At 36.9% G+C, this 19,868-nt stretch overlaps 2 protein-coding genes across 2 annotated transcripts; one reads left to right on the plus strand and one right to left on the minus strand.

Annotated features, from left to right (window-relative positions):
* Positions 1 to 11,482: 11,482 nt before the first annotated feature.
* Positions 11,483 to 15,830, minus strand: LOC134233164 (myosin-binding protein C, cardiac-type-like; the record flags this gene model as incomplete). The annotated part of the gene is made up of 7 exons (XM_062715155.1): positions 15,762 to 15,830; positions 15,503 to 15,641; positions 14,922 to 15,043; positions 13,540 to 13,684; positions 13,199 to 13,340; positions 11,713 to 11,843; positions 11,483 to 11,575 (listed from the first exon to the last, which is right to left on the minus strand). Coding segments are annotated over exons 1-7 (841 nt in total), but the record flags the coding sequence as incomplete, so codon positions are not given.
* A 768-nt stretch (positions 15,831 to 16,598) lies between these two features.
* Positions 16,599 to 19,058, plus strand: LOC134233165 (uncharacterized). Its single transcript, XM_062715156.1, has 2 exons — positions 16,599 to 16,701; positions 16,821 to 19,058. The coding sequence occupies exons 1-2, from the start codon at positions 16,636 to 16,638 to the stop codon at positions 19,044 to 19,046; spliced, it is 2,292 nt and encodes a 763-aa protein (XP_062571140.1). The 5' UTR covers positions 16,599 to 16,635; the 3' UTR covers positions 19,047 to 19,058.
* Positions 19,059 to 19,868: the final 810 nt, after the last annotated feature.

Consider the following 19,868-nt stretch of genomic DNA (forward strand, 5'->3'; position numbering starts at 1 on the left):
TTAGGGTTAGGGTTAGGGTTAGGGTTAGGGGTTAGGGTTAGGGTTAGGGTTAGGGTTAGGGTTAGGGTTAGGGTTAGGGTTAGGGTTAGGGTATAGGGGGTTTTACGAAGATCGCTCCGGAGTCATCTCGTCAATGTCAATTTTTGTCACGTGATTTCAGTAGGCGTGGTTATTGTTTTTTTTATCTTAATACTTTGTGTAGCGAAGTATCAAAGTTTATTTTGTTATTTCCATCATACACTTTGGCTCAGTAGGTAGAGCAGCGGACTTCAGATTAAGGGGTGCCGAGTTCGATTCCCGATGGAATCGTGAATTTTATAGCTCTTTTTATTTTTTCTAAAGTTAAAAGTCGATGATTAATTACTGATCTATTCGAGTCAAATATTATTACATATTGAGGTTTTATACCCTTTTGTCCAAATCTTGCTTCGAAATCATTTGTTTGGATATATAGAGAAATTATTGAAATCACAAGGAAGGAAACGTTACAGTAAAAAATAATAATTTAATTTCGTATAACAAGAATAATTCCCTTCCGCTCCCTAACCCCTCTTTTCTATCTTACATTTTGGTACAACTCTTACTCTAAAGAATGTTTATTAGCTTATTGATTCAGCTTTGACTCTTTGTTACGGGTAGGGTAATGGGGCTTTTATTGTAACTACTTTGTAAGTTGCTTCTTGTCAATGCCCCAAAAAATCACCTGATAATTGTAGGTCCAGTTTTACTGATAGATTTTTTTCATAGAGAGTTTTAAAACCTTTACGTCAGTTCTATTTTTATTATCACGTGCATACTTGTACGTTTAAACCAACCGCCATTTTACTACTCAAGACTATAGGAAGATGTCAAAGAAAATCGAAGAATCCGTTAAGTGGAATAGAGGAAAAGGAATCTTTTTTTAATGCTGGAGATTAAAATATTTTCTGAGAATAAAACAAACTTCAATATGTGGATGAAAAATGACCGATTTGATAAGAAATAAAGTAGTTTTGATATCAATCTTTAAACCTAACCTTAACCCGGTATCTTAAACTTAACCTGGTATCTTTAACCTAACCTAGTATCTTAAAATTACCTGGTATCTTTAACCTAACCTAGTATCTTAAACCGAACCTGGTATTTTTAACCTAACCTGGTATCTTAAACCTTACCTGGTATCTTAAACCTAACCTGGTAAATTAAACCTAACCTGGTATCTCAAACCTAACCTGGTATCTTAAACCTTTATTGGTATCTTAAACTTAACTTGGTATCTTAAACCTTACATGGTGTCTTAACCCTAAGCTTGTATATTAAACATTACCATAATCTTAAACTAGTTTCTTAAAACTAACCTGGTATCTTAAACTTAACCTGGTATCTTAAACCTAACCTGTTATTTTAAACCTAACCTGGTATCTAAAACCTTACCTGGTATCTTAAACCTAACCTGGTAAATTTAAGCATAACAGGGGATCTTAAACCTAACCGGTATCTTAAACTTTACGTGGTATCTCAAACCTAACCTGGTATCGTAAACTTAAATTGGTATCTTAAACTAAACTTGGTATCTTAAGGGTTAGGTGGTATCTTAAACCTAGCCTTGTATCTTAAACATTACCTTAATCTTAAACAAGTTTTCTAAATCTAACCTGGTATCTTAAACCTAACCTGGTATCGAAAACTTAACCTGATTTATTAAACCTAATCTGGTAACTTAAACCTAACCTGGTATCTTAAACTTTACCTGGTATCTTAAACCTTACCTGGTATCTTAAACCTTACCTGGTATCTTAAACTATACCTTTATCGTAAACTGGTTTCTAAAACTTAACCTGGTATTTTAAACCTAACCTGGTATCAAAAACTTAACCTGGTATCTTAAACCTAACCTGGTAACTTAAACCTAATCTGGTAACTTAAACCTAACCTGGTATCTTAAACTTTACCTGGTATCTTAAACCTTACCTGGTATCTTAAACTTTACCTGATATCTTAAACTATACCTTTATCGTAAACTGGTTTCTAAAACTTAACCTGGTATTTTAAACCAAAATGGTATCAAAAACTTAACCTGGTATCTTAAACCTAACCTGGTAACTTAAACCTAACCTGGTAACTTAAACCTAACCTGGTATTTTAAACCTAACCTGGTATCAAAAACTTTACCTGGTCTTAAACTAATCTGGTATCTTTAAGTAAGGTTTGGGTTAGGGGTTAGGGTTAGGGTTAGGGTTAGGGTTAGGGTTTGGGTTAGGCTTAGGGTTAGGGTATAGGGGGTTTTACGAAGATCGCTCCGGAGTCATCTCGTTAGGGTTAGGGTTAGGGTTAGGGTTAGGGTTAGGGTTAGGGTATAGGGGGTTTTACGAAGATCGCTCCGGAGTCATCTCGTCAAGGTTAGGGTTAGGGTTAGGGTTAGGGTTAGGGTTAGGGTTAGGGTTAGGGTTAGGGGGTTAGGGTTAGGGTTAGGGTTAGGGTTAGGGTTAGGGTTAGGAATAGGGCTAAAAACGAAGATGCCCAATCTAGGTCATGCCCAATCTAGGTCAAATGAAATGAAAGTGGAAAGTGAAAGTCACGGATGCATGCAAAAGTAAAGGAAAAACTGGAGTTTTCCAAAGCTCATAACTTTCTTATTTATTATTGGATGGAGACGAGTTTGGTGTCGTTGGAAAGCTTAGAAAACGAGCAACACGATTAAGTCAGAGTCATAAAACCTAGGTGTCAGGAAACGGGAGAAAAATGGCTTCTTTTTTAAACCGCAGATTGTGCTTAGAAATTGACAAATTGGGAGTTTTTGACCATTTTCAACCTCCCAGATCTCGAGAATGGCATGCAATTGACACATCCCACTTATGTCAGTGAGACACCACAAACGGGACTCTTGGTAGCTGCAAAGAGTTGGCAAGACTGCGTTCTCCTTCTAAAGATATGAAGGACTAGACATGCGGAAAATGGTTAGGGTTAGGGTTAGGGTTAGGGTTAGGGTTAGGGTTAGGGTTAGGGTTAGGAATAGGGCTAAAAACGAAGATGCCCAATCTAGGTCATGCCCAATCTAGGTCAAATGAAATGAAAGTGGAAAGTGAAAGTCACGGATGCATGCAAAAGTAAAGGAAAAACTGGAGTTTTCCAAAGCTCATAACTTTCTTATTTATTATTGGATGGAGACGAGTTTGGTGTCGTTGGAAAGCTTAGAAAACGAGCAACACGATTAAGTCAGAGTCATAAAACCTAGGTGTCAGGAAACGGGAGAAAAATGGCTTCTTTTTTAAACCGCAGATTGTGCTTAGAAATTGACAAATTGGGAGTTTTTGACCATTTTCAACCTCCCAGATCTCGAGAATGGCATGCAATTGACACATCCCACTTATGTCAGTGAGACACCACAAACGGGACTCTTGGTAGCTGCAAAGAGTTGGCAAGACTGCGTTCTCCTTCTAAAGATATGAAGGACTAGACATGCGGAAAATGGTTAGGGTTAGGGTTAGGGTTAGGGTTAGGGTTAGGGTTAGGAATAGGGCTAAAAACGAAGATGCCCAATCTAGGTCATGCCCAATCTAGGTCAAATGAAATGAAAGTGGAAAGTGAAAGTCACGGATGCATGCAAAAGTAAAGGAAAAACTGGAGTTTTCCAAAGCTCATAACTTTCTTATTTATTATTGGATGGAGACGAGTTTGGTGTCGTTGGAAAGCTTAGAAAACGAGCAACACGATTAAGTCAGAGTCATAAAACCTAGGTGTCAGGAAACGGGAGAAAAATGGCTTCTTTTTTAAACCGCAGATTGTGCTTAGAAATTGACAAATTGGGAGTTTTTGACCATTTTCAACCTCCCAGATCTCGAGAATGGCATGCAATTAACACATCCCACTTATGTCAGTGAGACACCACAAACGGGACTCTTGGTAGCTGCAAAGAGTTGGCAAGACTGCGTTCTCCTTCTAAAGATATGAAGGACTAGACATGCGGAAAATGGTTAGGGTTAGGGTTAGGGTTAGGGTTAGGGTTAGGGTTAGGAATAGGGCTAAAAACGAAGATGCCCAATCTAGGTCATGCCCAATCTAGGTCAAATGAAATGAAAGTGGAAAGTGAAAGTCACGGATGCATGCAAAAGTAAAGGAAAAACTGGAGTTTTCCAAAGCTCATAACTTTCTTATTTATTATTGGATGGAGACGAGTTTGGTGTCGTTGGAAAGCTTAGAAAACGAGCAACACGATTAAGTCAGAGTCATAAAACCTAGGTGTCAGGAAACGGGAGAAAAATGGCTTCTTTTTTAAACCGCAGATTGTGCTTAGAAATTGACAAATTGGGAGTTTTTGACCATTTTCAACCTCCCAGATCTCGAGAATGGCATGCAATTGACACATCCCACTTATGTCAGTGAGACACCACAAACGGGACTCTTGGTAGCTGCAAAGAGTTGGCAAGACTGCGTTCTCCTTCTAAAGATATGAAGGACTAGACATGCGGAAAATGGTTAGGGTTAGGGTTAGGGTTAGGGTTAGGGTTAGGGTTAGGAATAGGGCTAAAAACGAAGATGCCCAATCTAGGTCATGCCCAATCTAGGTCAAATGAAATGAAAGTGGAAAGTGAAAGTCACGGATGCATGCAAAAGTAAAGGAAAAACTGGAGTTTTCCAAAGCTCATAACTTTCTTATTTATTATTGGATGGAGACGAGTTTGGTGTCGTTGGAAAGCTTAGAAAACGAGCAACACGATTAAGTCAGAGTCATAAAACCTAGGTGTCAGGAAACGGGAGAAAAATGGCTTCTTTTTTAAACCGCAGATTGTGCTTAGAAATTGACAAATTGGGAGTTTTTGACCATTTTCAACCTCCCAGATCTCGAGAATGGCATGCAATTGACACATCCCACTTATGTCAGTGAGACACCACAAACGGGACTCTTGGTAGCTGCAAAGAGTTGGCAAGACTGCGTTCTCCTTCTAAAGATATGAAGGACTAGACATGCGGAAAATGGTTAGGGTTAGGGTTAGGGTTAGGGTTAGGGTTAGGGTTAGGGTTAGGGTTAGGGTTAGGGTTAGGGTTAGGGTTAGGGTTAGGGTTAGGGTTAGGGTTAGGGTTAGGGTTAGGGTTAGGGGGTTAGGGTTAGGGTTAGGGGTTAGGGTTAGGGGGTTAGGGTTAGGGTTAGGGTTAGGGTTAGGGTTAGGGTTAGGGTTAGGGTTAGGGTTAGGGTTAGGGTATAGGGGGTTTTACGAAGATCGCTCCGGAGTCATCTCGTCAATGTCAATTTTTGTCACGTGATTTCAGTAGGCGTGGTTATTGTTTTTTTTATCTTAATACTTTGTGTAGCGAAGTATCAAAGTTTATTTTGTTATTTCCATCATACACTTTGGCTCAGTAGGTAGAGCAGCGGACTTCAGATTAAGGGGTGCCGAGTTCGATTCCCGATGGAATCGTGAATTTTATAGCTCTTTTTATTTTTTCTAAAGTTAAAAGTCGATGATTAATTACTGATCTATTCGAGTCAAATATTATTACATATTGAGGTTTTATACCCTTTTGTCCAAATCTTGCTTCGAAATCATTTGTTTGGATATATAGAGAAATTATTGAAATCACAAGGAAGGAAACGTTACAGTAAAAAATAATAATTTAATTTCGTATAACAAGAATAATTCCCTTCCGCTCCCTAACCCCTCTTTTCTATCTTACATTTTGGTACAACTCTTACTCTAAAGAATGTTTATTAGCTTATTGATTCAGCTTTGACTCTTTGTTACGGGTAGGGTAATGGGGCTTTTATTGTAACTACTTTGTAAGTTGCTTCTTGTCAATGCCCCAAAAAATCACCTGATAATTGTAGGTCCAGTTTTACTGATAGATTTTTTTCATAGAGAGTTTTAAAACCTTTACGTCAGTTCTATTTTTATTATCACGTGCATACTTGTACGTTTAAACCAACCGCCATTTTACTACTCAAGACTATAGGAAGATGTCAAAGAAAATCGAAGAATCCGTTAAGTGGAATAGAGGAAAAGGAATCTTTTTTTAATGCTGGAGATTAAAATATTTTCTGAGAATAAAACAAACTTCAATATGTGGATGAAAAATGACCGATTTGATAAGAAATAAAGTAGTTTTGATATCAATCTTTAAACCTAACCTTAACCCGGTATCTTAAACTTAACCTGGTATCTTTAACCTAACCTAGTATCTTAAAATTACCTGGTATCTTTAACCTAACCTAGTATCTTAAACCGAACCTGGTATTTTTAACCTAACCTGGTATCTTAAACCTTACCTGGTATCTTAAACCTAACCTGGTAAATTAAACCTAACCTGGTATCTCAAACCTAACCTGGTATCTTAAACCTTTATTGGTATCTTAAACTTAACTTGGTATCTTAAACCTTACATGGTGTCTTAACCCTAAGCTTGTATATTAAACATTACCATAATCTTAAACTAGTTTCTTAAAACTAACCTGGTATCTTAAACTTAACCTGGTATCTTAAACCTAACCTGTTATTTTAAACCTAACCTGGTATCTAAAACCTTACCTGGTATCTTAAACCTAACCTGGTAAATTTAAGCATAACAGGGGATCTTAAACCTAACCGGTATCTTAAACTTTACGTGGTATCTCAAACCTAACCTGGTATCGTAAACTTAAATTGGTATCTTAAACTAAACTTGGTATCTTAAGGGTTAGGTGGTATCTTAAACCTAGCCTTGTATCTTAAACATTACCTTAATCTTAAACAAGTTTTCTAAATCTAACCTGGTATCTTAAACCTAACCTGGTATCGAAAACTTAACCTGATTTATTAAACCTAATCTGGTAACTTAAACCTAACCTGGTATCTTAAACTTTACCTGGTATCTTAAACCTTACCTGGTATCTTAAACCTTACCTGGTATCTTAAACTATACCTTTATCGTAAACTGGTTTCTAAAACTTAACCTGGTATTTTAAACCTAACCTGGTATCAAAAACTTAACCTGGTATCTTAAACCTAACCTGGTAACTTAAACCTAATCTGGTAACTTAAACCTAACCTGGTATCTTAAACTTTACCTGGTATCTTAAACCTTACCTGGTATCTTAAACTTTACCTGATATCTTAAACTATACCTTTATCGTAAACTGGTTTCTAAAACTTAACCTGGTATTTTAAACCAAAATGGTATCAAAAACTTAACCTGGTATCTTAAACCTAACCTGGTAACTTAAACCTAACCTGGTAACTTAAACCTAACCTGGTATTTTAAACCTAACCTGGTATCAAAAACTTTACCTGGTCTTAAACTAATCTGGTATCTTTAAGTAAGGTTTGGGTTAGGGGTTAGGGTTAGGGTTAGGGTTAGGGTTAGGGTTTGGGTTAGGCTTAGGGTTAGGGTATAGGGGGTTTTACGAAGATCGCTCCGGAGTCATCTCGTTAGGGTTAGGGTTAGGGTTAGGGTTAGGGTTAGGGTTAGGGTATAGGGGGTTTTACGAAGATCGCTCCGAAAGAGTCATCTCGTCAAAAGCTCATAACTTTCTTACCCATTCTGTTCTTTACCAGATTTCCCCCTTGCTATACATAATGCATACCCCACCCTACCCCACTGATCATAATTTAGACATTTTGAAATCTACACTACCCCATGATCCTTCCATGGGCACATATGTTTCAGCTTTTTTGGCCCAGTGGTTCCTGAGAAGAAGATTTTCAAAGATTTTTCCTATATATTTCTATGTAAAACTTTGATTCCCTATAATGGCCCACCCTTCCCCCGGGGGTCATGATTCCTACAATTTAGAATTTACACTAGCCCAGAATGCTTCCACATAAGTTTCACTTTTTCTGGCCCAGTGGTTCTTGAGAAGATTTTTCCTATATATTTCTATATAAAATTTTGATTCCCCATTGTGGCCCCGCCCTTCCCCCGGGGGTCATGATTTGAACAATTTAGAATCTACATTATACCAGGATGCTTCCACATAAGTTTCAGCTTTTCTGGCCCAGTGGTTCTTGAGAAGAAGATTTTCAAAGATTTTTCCTATATATTTCTATATAAAACTTTGATACCCCATTGTGGCCCCGCCCTTCCCCCGGGGGTCATGATGTGAACAATTTAGAATTTACACTATACCAGGATGCTTCCACATAAGTTTCAGCTTTTCTGGCCCAGTGGTTCTTGAGAAGAAGATTTTCAAAGATTTTTCCTATATATTTCTATATAAAACTTTGATTACCCATTGTGGCCCCGCCCTTCCCCCGGGGGTCATTATTTGAACAATTTAGAATCTACATTATACCAGGATGCTTCCACATAAGTTTCAGCTTTTCTGGCCCAGTGGTTCTTGAGAAGAAGATTTTCAAAGATTTTTCCTATATATTTCTATGTAAAACTTTGATTCCCCATTGTGGCCCCGCCCTTCCCCCGGGGGTCATGATGTGAACAATTTAGAATCTACACTATACCAGGATGCTTCCACATAAGTTTCAGCTTTCCTGGCCCAGTGGTTCTTGAGAAGAAGATTTTCAAAGATTTTTCCTATATATTTCTATGTAAAACTTTGATTCCCCATTGTGGCCCCGCCCTTCCCCCGGGGGTCATTATTTGAACAATTTAGAATCTACATTATACCAGGATGCTTCCACATAAGTTTCAGCTTTACTGGCCCAGTGGTTCTTGAGAAGAAGATTTTTTAATGACCCAACCCTATTTTTGTCTTTTCTTGATTATCTCCCCTTGCGAGGGGATATGTCCCTTCATTTTAACAATTTAAATTCCCCTTCACCCAAGGATGCTTTGTACCAAGTTTGGTCAAAATTGGCCCAGTGGTTCTTGAGAAGAAGTCGAAAATGTGAAAAGTTTACAGACGGACAGACAGACGGACGGACAGACAGACAGACGGACGGACGGACGGACGACGGACAAAATGTGATCAGAAAAGCTCACTTGAGCCTTCGGCTCAGGTGAGCTAAAAAAGTTATTAGAAAAAAACAGAAAATTTGTGGACGGAAGAGTGACAGACGGACAGCTAGACAGACAGACGGACGGACAGAGTGATTACTATAGGGCACCCGCAAATCCTTGCGGGGCCCTAATGATAGGTACTGTACAGCAGGAAATTAACTCGCGGAGTTAATTTTCGCTTTATTCGCGGAAAAAGAAATTCCGCGATTCAACATACAGTGAATAGCTCTTAAAAAGTTTTATAAGGATAAATTGAAATTTTATTATTTTCTATGATTAGATGTAGACTGTCTTTATAATTATGCCAGTGCATGGATCAATTACAAAACAGTTGTTGCTGTTTTTAAAGCTTATAAATTGTTTAATTCATTTCGATAGCTAACGATTAATTTTCCCATCTAGTAGACGTGCGATGTAATTATTTGAAAAAACATGATTGTTTAATTTCACGCGTGCGCATCGCTTAGTCATTACCTTTAATCAATTAAGGCTTATGCTTAGTAAACAGGGTAACAGCAATTAATTAATTTCAATTATATTATCAAAAGTTAAAATTGTTTTACTATGGTATAATTTTTCTCTGATTTGGACCCGGTGTAATATAATATATTGAACCCCGCGATATTTTGAACCCGGGTTCAAAATATCGCTGCGAAATATTGAACCCCCTATAAAATATTGAACCCGGGGTTCAAAATATGATGGCCATAAAATATTGAACCCCCCTGTCCTTTTAATTTCAGAGGTAGGGGGTTCAAAATATTATGGCCATAAAATATCGAGTCCCCAGCCCATTTAAATTTACAGGGAGGGGGGTTCAAAATATTATGGCCATAAAATATTGAACCCCCCTGCCCTTTTAATTTAAGAGGTAGGGGGTTCAAAATATTATGGCCATAAAATATCGAGTCCCCTACCCATTTAATTTTACAGGGAGGGGGGTTCAAAATATTATGGTCATAAAATATCAAGTCCCCTACCCATTTAATTTTAAAGGGAGGGGGGTTCAAAATATTATGGCCATAAAATATTGAACCCCCCCCCTGCCCATTTAATTTAAGAGGTAAAGGGGGTCAAAATATTATGGCCATAAAATATCGAGTCCCCTACCCATTTAATTTTACAGGGAGGGGGGTTCAAAATATTATGGCCATAAAATATCAAGTCCCCTACCCATTTAATTTTACAGGGAGGGGGGTTCAAAATTTTATGGCCATAAAATATCGAGTCCCCTACCCATTTAATTTTACAGGGAGGGGGGTTCAAAATATTATGGCCATAAAATATAGAGTCCCCTACCCATTTAATTTTACAGGGAGGGGGGTTCAAAATATTATGGCCATAAAATATCGAATCCCCTACCCATTTAATTTTACAGGGAGGGGGGTTCAAAATATTATGGCCATAAAATATTGAACCCCCCTCCCTTATAAATTAAATGGGCAGGGGGACTCCATATTTTATGGCCATAATATTTTGAACCCCCCTCCCTGTAAAATTAAATGGGCAGGGGGACTCCATATTTTATGGCCATAATATTTTGACCCCCCCCCCTTATAAATTAAATGGGCAGGGGGACTCCATATTTTATGGCCATAATATTTTGAACCCCCCTCCCTGTAAAATTAAATGGGCAGGGGGACTCAATATTTTATGGCCATAATATTTTGAACCCCCTCCCTTATAAATTAAAAGGGCGGGGGACTCGATATTTTATGGCCATAATATTTTGAACCCCCCTCCCTGTAAAATTAAATGGGCAGGGGGACTCGATATTTTATGGCCATAATATTTTGAACCCCCCTCCCTGTAGAATTAAATGGGCAGGGGGACTCAATATTTTATGGCCATAATATTTTGACCCCCCCCTCCCTTATAAATTAAAAGGGCAGGGGACTCAATATTTTATGGCCATAATATTTCGAACCCCCTATCTCTGAAATGAAAAATGTAGGGGTTCAATATTTTATAAGGGGGTTCAATATATCGCGGTATCAAAATATTATGCTACACCTGTCATGGAAATAAAAAATATTAAATGCGTAGCATTATTTTGACTTCAAATCTGGATCAGTCCTGTTTTTCGTTATTATTCAATCGGGATCAAAATCGACACAATATATAGACTTTACTTTTCTGTCTGATATGCGCGATATACATTACAGACTTTCGTAATATACTATAGAGACGGGAAATAGCAGTTCACACAATATATACCTACAGAAAAATGCTTCCAAGTATTGTTTGAGAAATTTATGGTTTTTCCTTTTCCGCGAATTCAAACGACCGCGATTTGCTGAAAATTGAACAAATCGCGATCTTTTCCGACCGCGATTTTAACCTGCTATACAGTATAGACTTGCACTGCTATGAAGGGCAGTGCAAGTCTTACAGTGTACCTATTCCAGATACACTGTAAGAGGTTAAGTTGACTTATCAAAACCTTGTTTCTCTTTCAGTTTTAATTAATTCTATGAATTAATTAATATCAAATCTTTAAAGAATTGTACTTGTAGGATACAAAAAACAAATATTTTGTTTCTCTTAACACGCAATAAGCTCTCTTTATACACACCAACATAAGGAATCTCCAATTCAATACACTCTCCTTTTTTGACAACAATTTCTTCTGGGATGAATTTTGGATCCACTTTTGGTGGTTTTGGCACTGTAACAGATAATTAATATAAACTATTAACTGAAAACTTTGCTTTAAATGTGTAGTATTTTGTGGTACTTTGCTTTCATGATCCATCCATGATTCAAATTCTCTATTTGATTATCCATTACATTTTATGAACTTACATTCTTCAACAACCACATCAGCCTTGGTTGGTCTTTCTCCGACTTGACATGTATACTGTCCAGCATCGTCACGATTCAGATTCGTAATCACAAGTTTGTGCATCTCACCCTTCCTGGTCACCTCAATTCTCCTGGCAAACAGAGAGGCAAAAAATTATACAACAATTATCTAAAGATGTGCTCTTGAAGTTAATTTTTGTACCCCCTTTACAATAAGAAATTTCTTTATTTCATGATAATTTGTTGAAAAATTTAACATTCCAGGAAAAACTAGAACTGTCCAATAGGGACAAATACCCTCCACTGGGTTTTTCAGAGAAGGTGTCAATTCAAAAATACTTTATGGATCTAGAGGTGCTCACAATTTACTTACAAAAATTTGCAGTGAAATATAATTGCTCATCATGTTTCTTAATGAATGAAACAAAGGTGCAACCAAATGAAACATCAATACTAATACATTGTAATTTCATTGTAACATTATTTTTTTTTATTTTTTATTTTATTTTTTTATTTCTGCATTAAAAAAATATATTGCAATTATGTGTTATGTCACTCTGCAAACTAATTGTTGAAAAAAAAATCATATTATACAAAATCAAATTAATCTTGATAACTTTTTATCAAATTCATTTTGAAAATAAAGAGCTGGTCATCCAGTAATGAAGTGCTTTGACAGACAATAAATTACAATTAAGAGAATAAGAGAAGAGAGATCTTTAATTCTTGTGCTGCTCGATTCCCAGGAGATAACACATGGTTGATAATGAGATTAATGTTCACACCAAATTCATTAATTTATCTTTAACTGGGTGCATGTCCAGTCATTATTCCCAAGAGACAAATGAAATTACATTATCTTCTGTGCAATGTAAAAACTGTTTTTAACATTTGATTTTTTAAAATGTTTTTATGAGTAGTTTTCAGCTGTAGTATTTTTGTACAGATATTCTAGATTCTATGGCTCAAACCTTATACATGAGCCCAAAATGAACAAGTCAATTAAAATAAAAAATAAAACCTGTAAAATGCAAAAAAAAAAATGAACAAAAAGAGTTGAAAATTCCAGGTGCACACTTTCATATGGTGAATAATAAGTATACAAATTTTCAGCTTAATCCTTGCAATAGTTTCTGAGAAACGGTCCAGATAAAACCACAAAATAAAAATGAAAAAACACCTGTAAAATTCAAAATAATAATGGAATCAAGATGAAAATATCAGGTGCACAACATCATTTGGTGAATAATATGTGTACAAATTTTCAGACAAATGCTTCCAATAGTTTCTGAGTAATGGTCCGGACAAAATCTCGTCTACAGACAGACGGACAAACGGACGGACGGACAGACAGAAAGACATGGTGATTCCAATATACCCCCCCTAAACTTCGTTTGCGGGGGGTATAAAAAAATACCAGTACAAATGTGAGCAATTTTCTTTCTCAAAATGAACTTTCAAGTTTTAGATATTTATAAGGACTTACGGGTCATCCTTGTTGATAGGCAAACCGTCTTTGAGCCACTTGACAGGCTGGTTGTGTGGGTTAGATGCTTTACACTCCAACACCAAGGTTCCTGTCTCCCTCTCTTTTTTGTTCTCCAGCTTTTTGAAGAATTTGATGTCAGCTGAAACATAGTTACATAACATATATACATAAAAAACTTACTTATGATCTTGTTGAAAATATTTCACCATCACCTAACAAGGTTTCATCAATTTTTTTTTCATTACAGTAGTGACCTTTTTTTCCATTAAATATTTTACTAAATCTGCTACTTTGAAAGATGTCAAGTCAAGCTACCAGCTATCAAGAAATGGACCTACGTTCCACGAAGAGGTTGGCTGTGGTTGATTTATCCAGCACTTTACAGGTGTATTCTCCATCATCCTTCATGTGACAATTCTTGACAATCAGTCTACGTTTGAAGTTGTCTTTCTGGATCTCATATTTTCCACCTCCACTCAGCTCCTGTTCAATGAAAATACATGCATTAGATAGTACAACAATGGTGCACACTTCAAAACATGGACGAGACTCTTTTTTTTTACCATAGATGTACCTTTTTCCTTGTGGTATTAATTTGCATGATGTATTTATTTGCATATGTATTGATCACAAACTTTCTGAGTAAATTCTTACAGTATATTTTATAAACATATATTATATAACTTTGTGAAATCCGGTAATCTGATTGGTCAATATGAATTAATTATTTCTTTATAATGACCGTTATTTTTTTTTATCATGACCACTGAGAGCGAATTATGACTTGCACAAGCTGCTTTTTTTCACTTTCACTTTAGTCAAACATAGAAGTTTGCAAGTTTGCGAGTTGTAGTGAGGATTTTAAAGATATAGTGAAAAACTCTGAGTCTGAGAATATGAAATGATTAACAAGGATATCTGTTAAAATTTTTCAGGGAATACTCAGCACATACCATTTCATGGTTGAATTCGACTTTTCCACTCGTAGAGCAGAGTTTTGACGCTGTTTACGGAGACGAAAGAAAATAAAGACAAGCATGCCAGGTATGATTGTGTAGATAATTTTTCGTAGAAGACAAAGGTATTGACATTTTGTCAGTGCATTTCCTCTTCAAGTGTAAATGAGTGCTATTCTTAGAAAGGGGGTACTCTGTGCTATTTGGAGCTAGTTAGAAACCTTGTGTTATTATTATGCTATGGGTTAAAATTTCTTACCGCTTCAAGTGCCTCCTAGTAACATTCAATAAATTTTGAAACATTTACATTCAACTTATCTATGGATAACAACAACAGCATATCAATATCTCTATAAACACTAGGAAGATATACATTGTACTAATAAATTTGGGAAATTATATAATGTAATAAATATGGACTCAAAATCACTCAATGCATGAGCAATATGCATTTATAATGACCCAGGATGACAGATTTTGAGCTCAGATACATGTAGAATATTGACCTCGAGCTAGCACCCTCAGTTGATATACACCATGTATCTTCGGTCAATAACCGTCATCCTGGGTCATTATAAATGCATATTGACCTACATTGAGTCCATATTTGTATAACAGTACCAACCACAGAAATCATACAATTTTTTTACCAGCAAACTGAACAGAAATTGTGATATGGCAGAATCCTCAGCATTTGGAAAAAAAAGTATGTTTACAGTATATGACTGACCAGCCTTTAAATTACTATTTTTAGCATAACAAACCTTGTTTCCTTTCCACCATGTGACCTCGGCCTCAGGGTCGTTGACGTCGCACTCAAACACGGCCTTGTCACGCTCCACTCCCTCTACATCCTCCAACAGCTTCATAAAGTCCCACTCAGGCTCTGTAGGGCAAAAATAAGTACAGTAAAACTCGTTTATAATAAAGTCACATGGACCTATAAAATTACTTCTCTATATCCTTAATTCGTTATATCCGTATAAGGAATTCGTTAAATTTATGTAACTGGGGATACAAAATAACTGCTATATCCATGAATTCACAATATCCGTGTTCGTACTAAACAAGTTTTACTGTATAAACATTTAGTTTCTTTGTTTTATGTGTACCAGGTAATACTTAATTCTTATTTGAATGATTTTAGTTGGATCTGATTCCATATACAGAATATATCTGTTTTAGCTATACACTTTATAGTGTGTGCAATCACTTTTCTAATATAAAATTGTTAAAAACATATCAAAACTCTCCATGTAAAACATAATATATTGAGCACATAAAGGAAAAAATAAATTAATATATACACCAGGAAAGAATAAGGGTTGTAACACTGTATACTGACCTTCGACCTTGAGTTTACAGGTGGTGGTGGCTGCACCACACTCACACATGAACTCGGCCTCATCCTCCGGCTGAGCGTCCTTGACCCTCAGGATACAGCGGTTCTCTCTTCTCTGTATCTCCAACTTGCCAGGTGTGTACTGTAGATAATGAAATCAAAATCAGGTGTGGTTATTTATTACCAAGTTTCCTGAGTTGTTGATAAAAAAAAACTGAAGGAAAATGTCTGTTTTCAATGAAATTGATTTGCTGTAATTAACTTGAGAGTATTGCACACATAGGGTAATGTTTGGTGCTTTTTCAAAATATAGTGTAACATCAACAGTCATTTGAGGTAAAAAAAAAAAAATTTAGTACACATGATGATAAGAAATTATCAAATATCATAAGGACTTTTATAGACTTAATTTTTATCTTGTTAATTATAAATACATTATCTAAATCTGATAATTAAAAGAATTCACAAATTTCAATTTAAAAGGCAACAACAAAGATTTAAACATTTAAAAAAAATTTCAAATATGAAAATTGATACCTTTTTCACTTGACCTTAAAATTCTTATATGCATGAATAGATAAAAACATTAAATTGATAAGGGAAATGATTATAAATAAAAGCTTTGTCATAATGAACTGAAACACAACTAATGGTTTAAATCTTCAACATACACAAACTTAAACTATAAACAAATTTAATATGGTAGAAGTGGTGGTGTGATATTATCTAGAAGGTAACATTTTTAACCATTTATCATGTTAATGATCTGTTATCCTAACATTAAGAAGGATAAAATAACTGTTTAAAATATGGGCCAGGTTAGATAAATGCATTTTTACAGAATTTGAGGGTTCTGCATAATAACAGCTGCTATCCAGATCATTTTAACCGGTCAAAGTAGCTCTTCAAACTCTGGCAGATTTTTAAGTAAGAGTCTGAAATTAAAATGTTCAGGGAAAACTGAAAAGGAAAAGTTTTTAGCTATTACATGAAAAGCAGATTAAGCACCATAAACTTCTGGCAGTTTGATAAAACACATGAGTGAAATAATTCAATAAATATTTCATACAAGAATCTTCTGATCAACAGAGGTGTATGATGACACATGCTAATGTTGTGTATTCTGGTGAAGAATAATGGACCAGTTTTATGAGAAGCCTGTGATACAGAGTGATATTATTTTACCTACCATACCACCAAAGGTAACAAATCTCAACATAAAAGAAAACATTTCAAATATCTAAAAAATACAATATTTTTTTTAATTGAAAAAAAAAAAATTCAGGCTCTGTGAAAAATTTAAATTTTTTTCTGCTTGAAGGGATCCTCCATACTGTTACAGCCCCAGGGACTGAGTGGTTTCACCAGACACCCTGATGACGACGACCAGAGTGAATCTTCCTTCTCTAGTGATTCGTCAGAAACCTACAAGAATGAACTCATCTACCCCGTCCTCAACTCCAAGGGCCCCTCAGCTCAGACTACCGCGGTCTGGAGCTACCTCAAACCAGACAGCATCGCAATCTTCCCTCCAGGAGAATCCAACCTCATGTCGCGGATTGTGAAATATTCACAGAATAACCTCGGTTATGAGAGACACCAACACAAACTGATGATGCTGACTCCTGGGCAGTTATCTCCCTTAGATCTTAAAAGTGTATACAGTGTCAGACCTGGGTCGGTCGTCATGATTTTCCCTCGGAGTCGTGATCATGTGACCATTGATATCGCTCAACTTTACGTAAATTTCACCCTGTCTGTCGATCCTTCTATGACGGTGTACAGTCTTAAAAAACACATCAGGAAGATGAGAGGGATTCCTATTGACAGACAAGAACTGCTTTATATGGACCAAGCCCTGGAGAACAATCGCCGACTACTGGAATACAGGGTGAAGAACAGATCCATCTTGTATGTGATGATTCAAGCTCACTTTGATTTGTTGATCAATGTAGACACATTCTGGGGGATTACCTACAGATTCTATGTGGATCCCTGCAGCACTGGTACTGACGTTGTCCTCAATGTGTTCAGTCGAACATTTAGCCCCTCTGGTCCCAGAGAATATGATGGTGTTCATGAATTCTTTATCCCTCTACACACTTTAGTTTTGAGTCACAAATCCAGATTTGTTCTTTGGGATTACTGCCTAGCTGGGATGGCCATCAAATCAGGAGACAGACTTTCACTTTCTACTGTTGGTCATCAAAATCACATGAAATCACAAGCCATTTCAGTGGTTACGGACAATGGACAGAGATATGAAGTCAAGGCTTCTAGATATGATCGATGGTCAGTGGTAGCATTTCTGATGCATGGATTAACTAATGTTCCTGTGGATTTCATTAAACTTTACAAGGACAATGAGCTGCTGAATTTTATGAGAACGATTGGTGAAGTCCCTAAAGGTACCCCTATTGTCATGAATGTTGTCATGACACATGTAGATGGGGACCTCATGTTTGGGGTACCCTTGAGGGTAAGTCTTGGAAATGGAATAATCGAAAATGTAAAGGTTGCAGCCAATAAGACTGTTAGGAGCATCAAAAAGAAACTAGAACATTTTGGAGTGCCAAATGCTTTGCAATATCAACTTCTCATTGGAAATAAAAAGCTTCCAAACAGCAGTATTATTCAGAATGTAGTATATGATCTTAAAACACCTCTCTCCTTAAAACTTGAGGAGTTTGCGGTGTTTGTCCACACACCTGATGGAGTTATTTACAAAACTTATGCTTCAGTGATGCATACTATTGGTCAGTTTAAAGAAAAAATTCAGGCAAAATCTGGTTTTGATATGCGACAAAGTCGACTTATAATCGCTGGAGAAGAACTTCATGAACATGACTCTGCCATCTTGTACGATGCGGGAGTTAGCATAAGAACATCTATTTTTGTCAAAACAGGAAGTGAATACGAGGTTTTTAATGTCCTTGGAAGTTCATTTGTCACCAAGGTCATTCTCCCAATCAAACCTTTGACCTCTGATATTGAGAAAGCCCTGAAGAACAGGAGAGACATTCCAGAGGGCAGTGTGAACTGCATGCTGACGTTCATGTACTGGTTCTTTGTTCACAGACTGATCAAGACGAACAAGATAACTCACAGGAAACGTATCAAGAAGCGTTTGCCAAAAGCGAAGGAGATGTTATTCATATTCAATTCTGGACGTAACCTTCAGGATGTTTATCAGCGCGGCAGCATCAGAGCTGAGGCCTTGTCCCCTGCCTACTTTCCTGGTGGTATGGGCATTGAAAAACCTAACCCAAAACTTCATCATCACATTAAATTCCAAGCCAATCCGTCCTTTGAGCCTAGCCAGTTTTTAGATGCTGCAGGTGATATTGTAATGCAAGGACAAAATTTGAACTCCAGTGTGGTTCCCTTTCCAGACATCCACCACATTCCCACCACTGTAGATCCACCACATAGGGCTAGGACCCAGGCCTTCTTAAAGGGTCCAGATCGATTTAATCACAACAGGAAACAGTTCATTTACATTGGGTCAGATGATGACATTGGGCGAGAGACCCCAGCTCAACCTTGACAGACCAAGATTGAACAAGAGGCCCAGGGGCCACATCGCTCACCTGAGCAATTGGCTAGGAAAAGGCACATATCAGATCAGAACTGAAAGTTTACTGGTGGGGGGGGGGGGAGGAGAGGCTTGAATTTTAACCCCCCAGGGAGTCATGATTTGGACACACTAGAATCTACACTACCTGAGGATGATTCCCTATAAATATCACTAAGCATGGCTTTGAAGTACTTGAAAAGAAGATTTTAAAAGGTTTCCCAATATATTCCTATGTAAAACTTTTATCGGTCATTTGGCCCCATCCTACCCCCAGGGGGTCATGATTTGAACAAATTTGAATCTACACAACCTGGGGATGATTGCACAGGAGTTTCATCTTTCCTGTCTCGATGGTTCTTGAGAAGAAAATTTTTCCTATATATTCCTATGTAAAACTTTGATCGGCCATTTTGGCCCCATCCTACCCCTGGGGGTCATGATTTGAACAAACTTGAATCTACACTACCTGAGGAAGATTCCACATGAGTTTCATCTTTCCTGGCCCAGTGGTTCTTGAGAAGAAGATTTTTAAAGATTTTTCCTACATATTCCTAGGTAAAAATTTGATCAGCCATTTTGGCCCCACCCTATCCCCGGGGGTCATGATTTGAACAAACTTAAATCTACACTACCTGAGGATGATTCCACATGAGTTTCATCTTTCCTGGCCCAGTAGTTCTTGAGAAGAAGATTTTTAAAGATTTTCCCTATATATTCCTATGTAAAACTTTGATCGGCTATTTTGGCCCCACCCTACCCCCAGGGGTTATGATTTGAGCAAACTTGAATTTA

Source organism: Saccostrea cucullata, unplaced genomic scaffold, assembly GCF_032062105.1.
Source record: "Saccostrea cucullata isolate Sc308-1 unplaced genomic scaffold, CSIRO_AGI_Scuc_v1 ctg4088, whole genome shotgun sequence".
Classification (NCBI taxonomy): domain Eukaryota; kingdom Metazoa; phylum Mollusca; class Bivalvia; order Ostreida; family Ostreidae; genus Saccostrea; species Saccostrea cuccullata.

What these genes read in the sequence shown, in the direction of transcription:
- LOC134233165 (XM_062715156.1), top strand. Translation starts at nt 16,636, where the DNA reads ATGGACCAGTTTTATGAGAAGCCTGTGATACAGAGTGATATTATTTTA. An exon ending in TACCTACCATACCACCAAAG is followed by an intron (nt 16,702 to 16,820) that starts GTAACAAATCTC and finishes TTCTGCTTGAAG; the next exon opens with GGATCCTCCATACTGTTACA.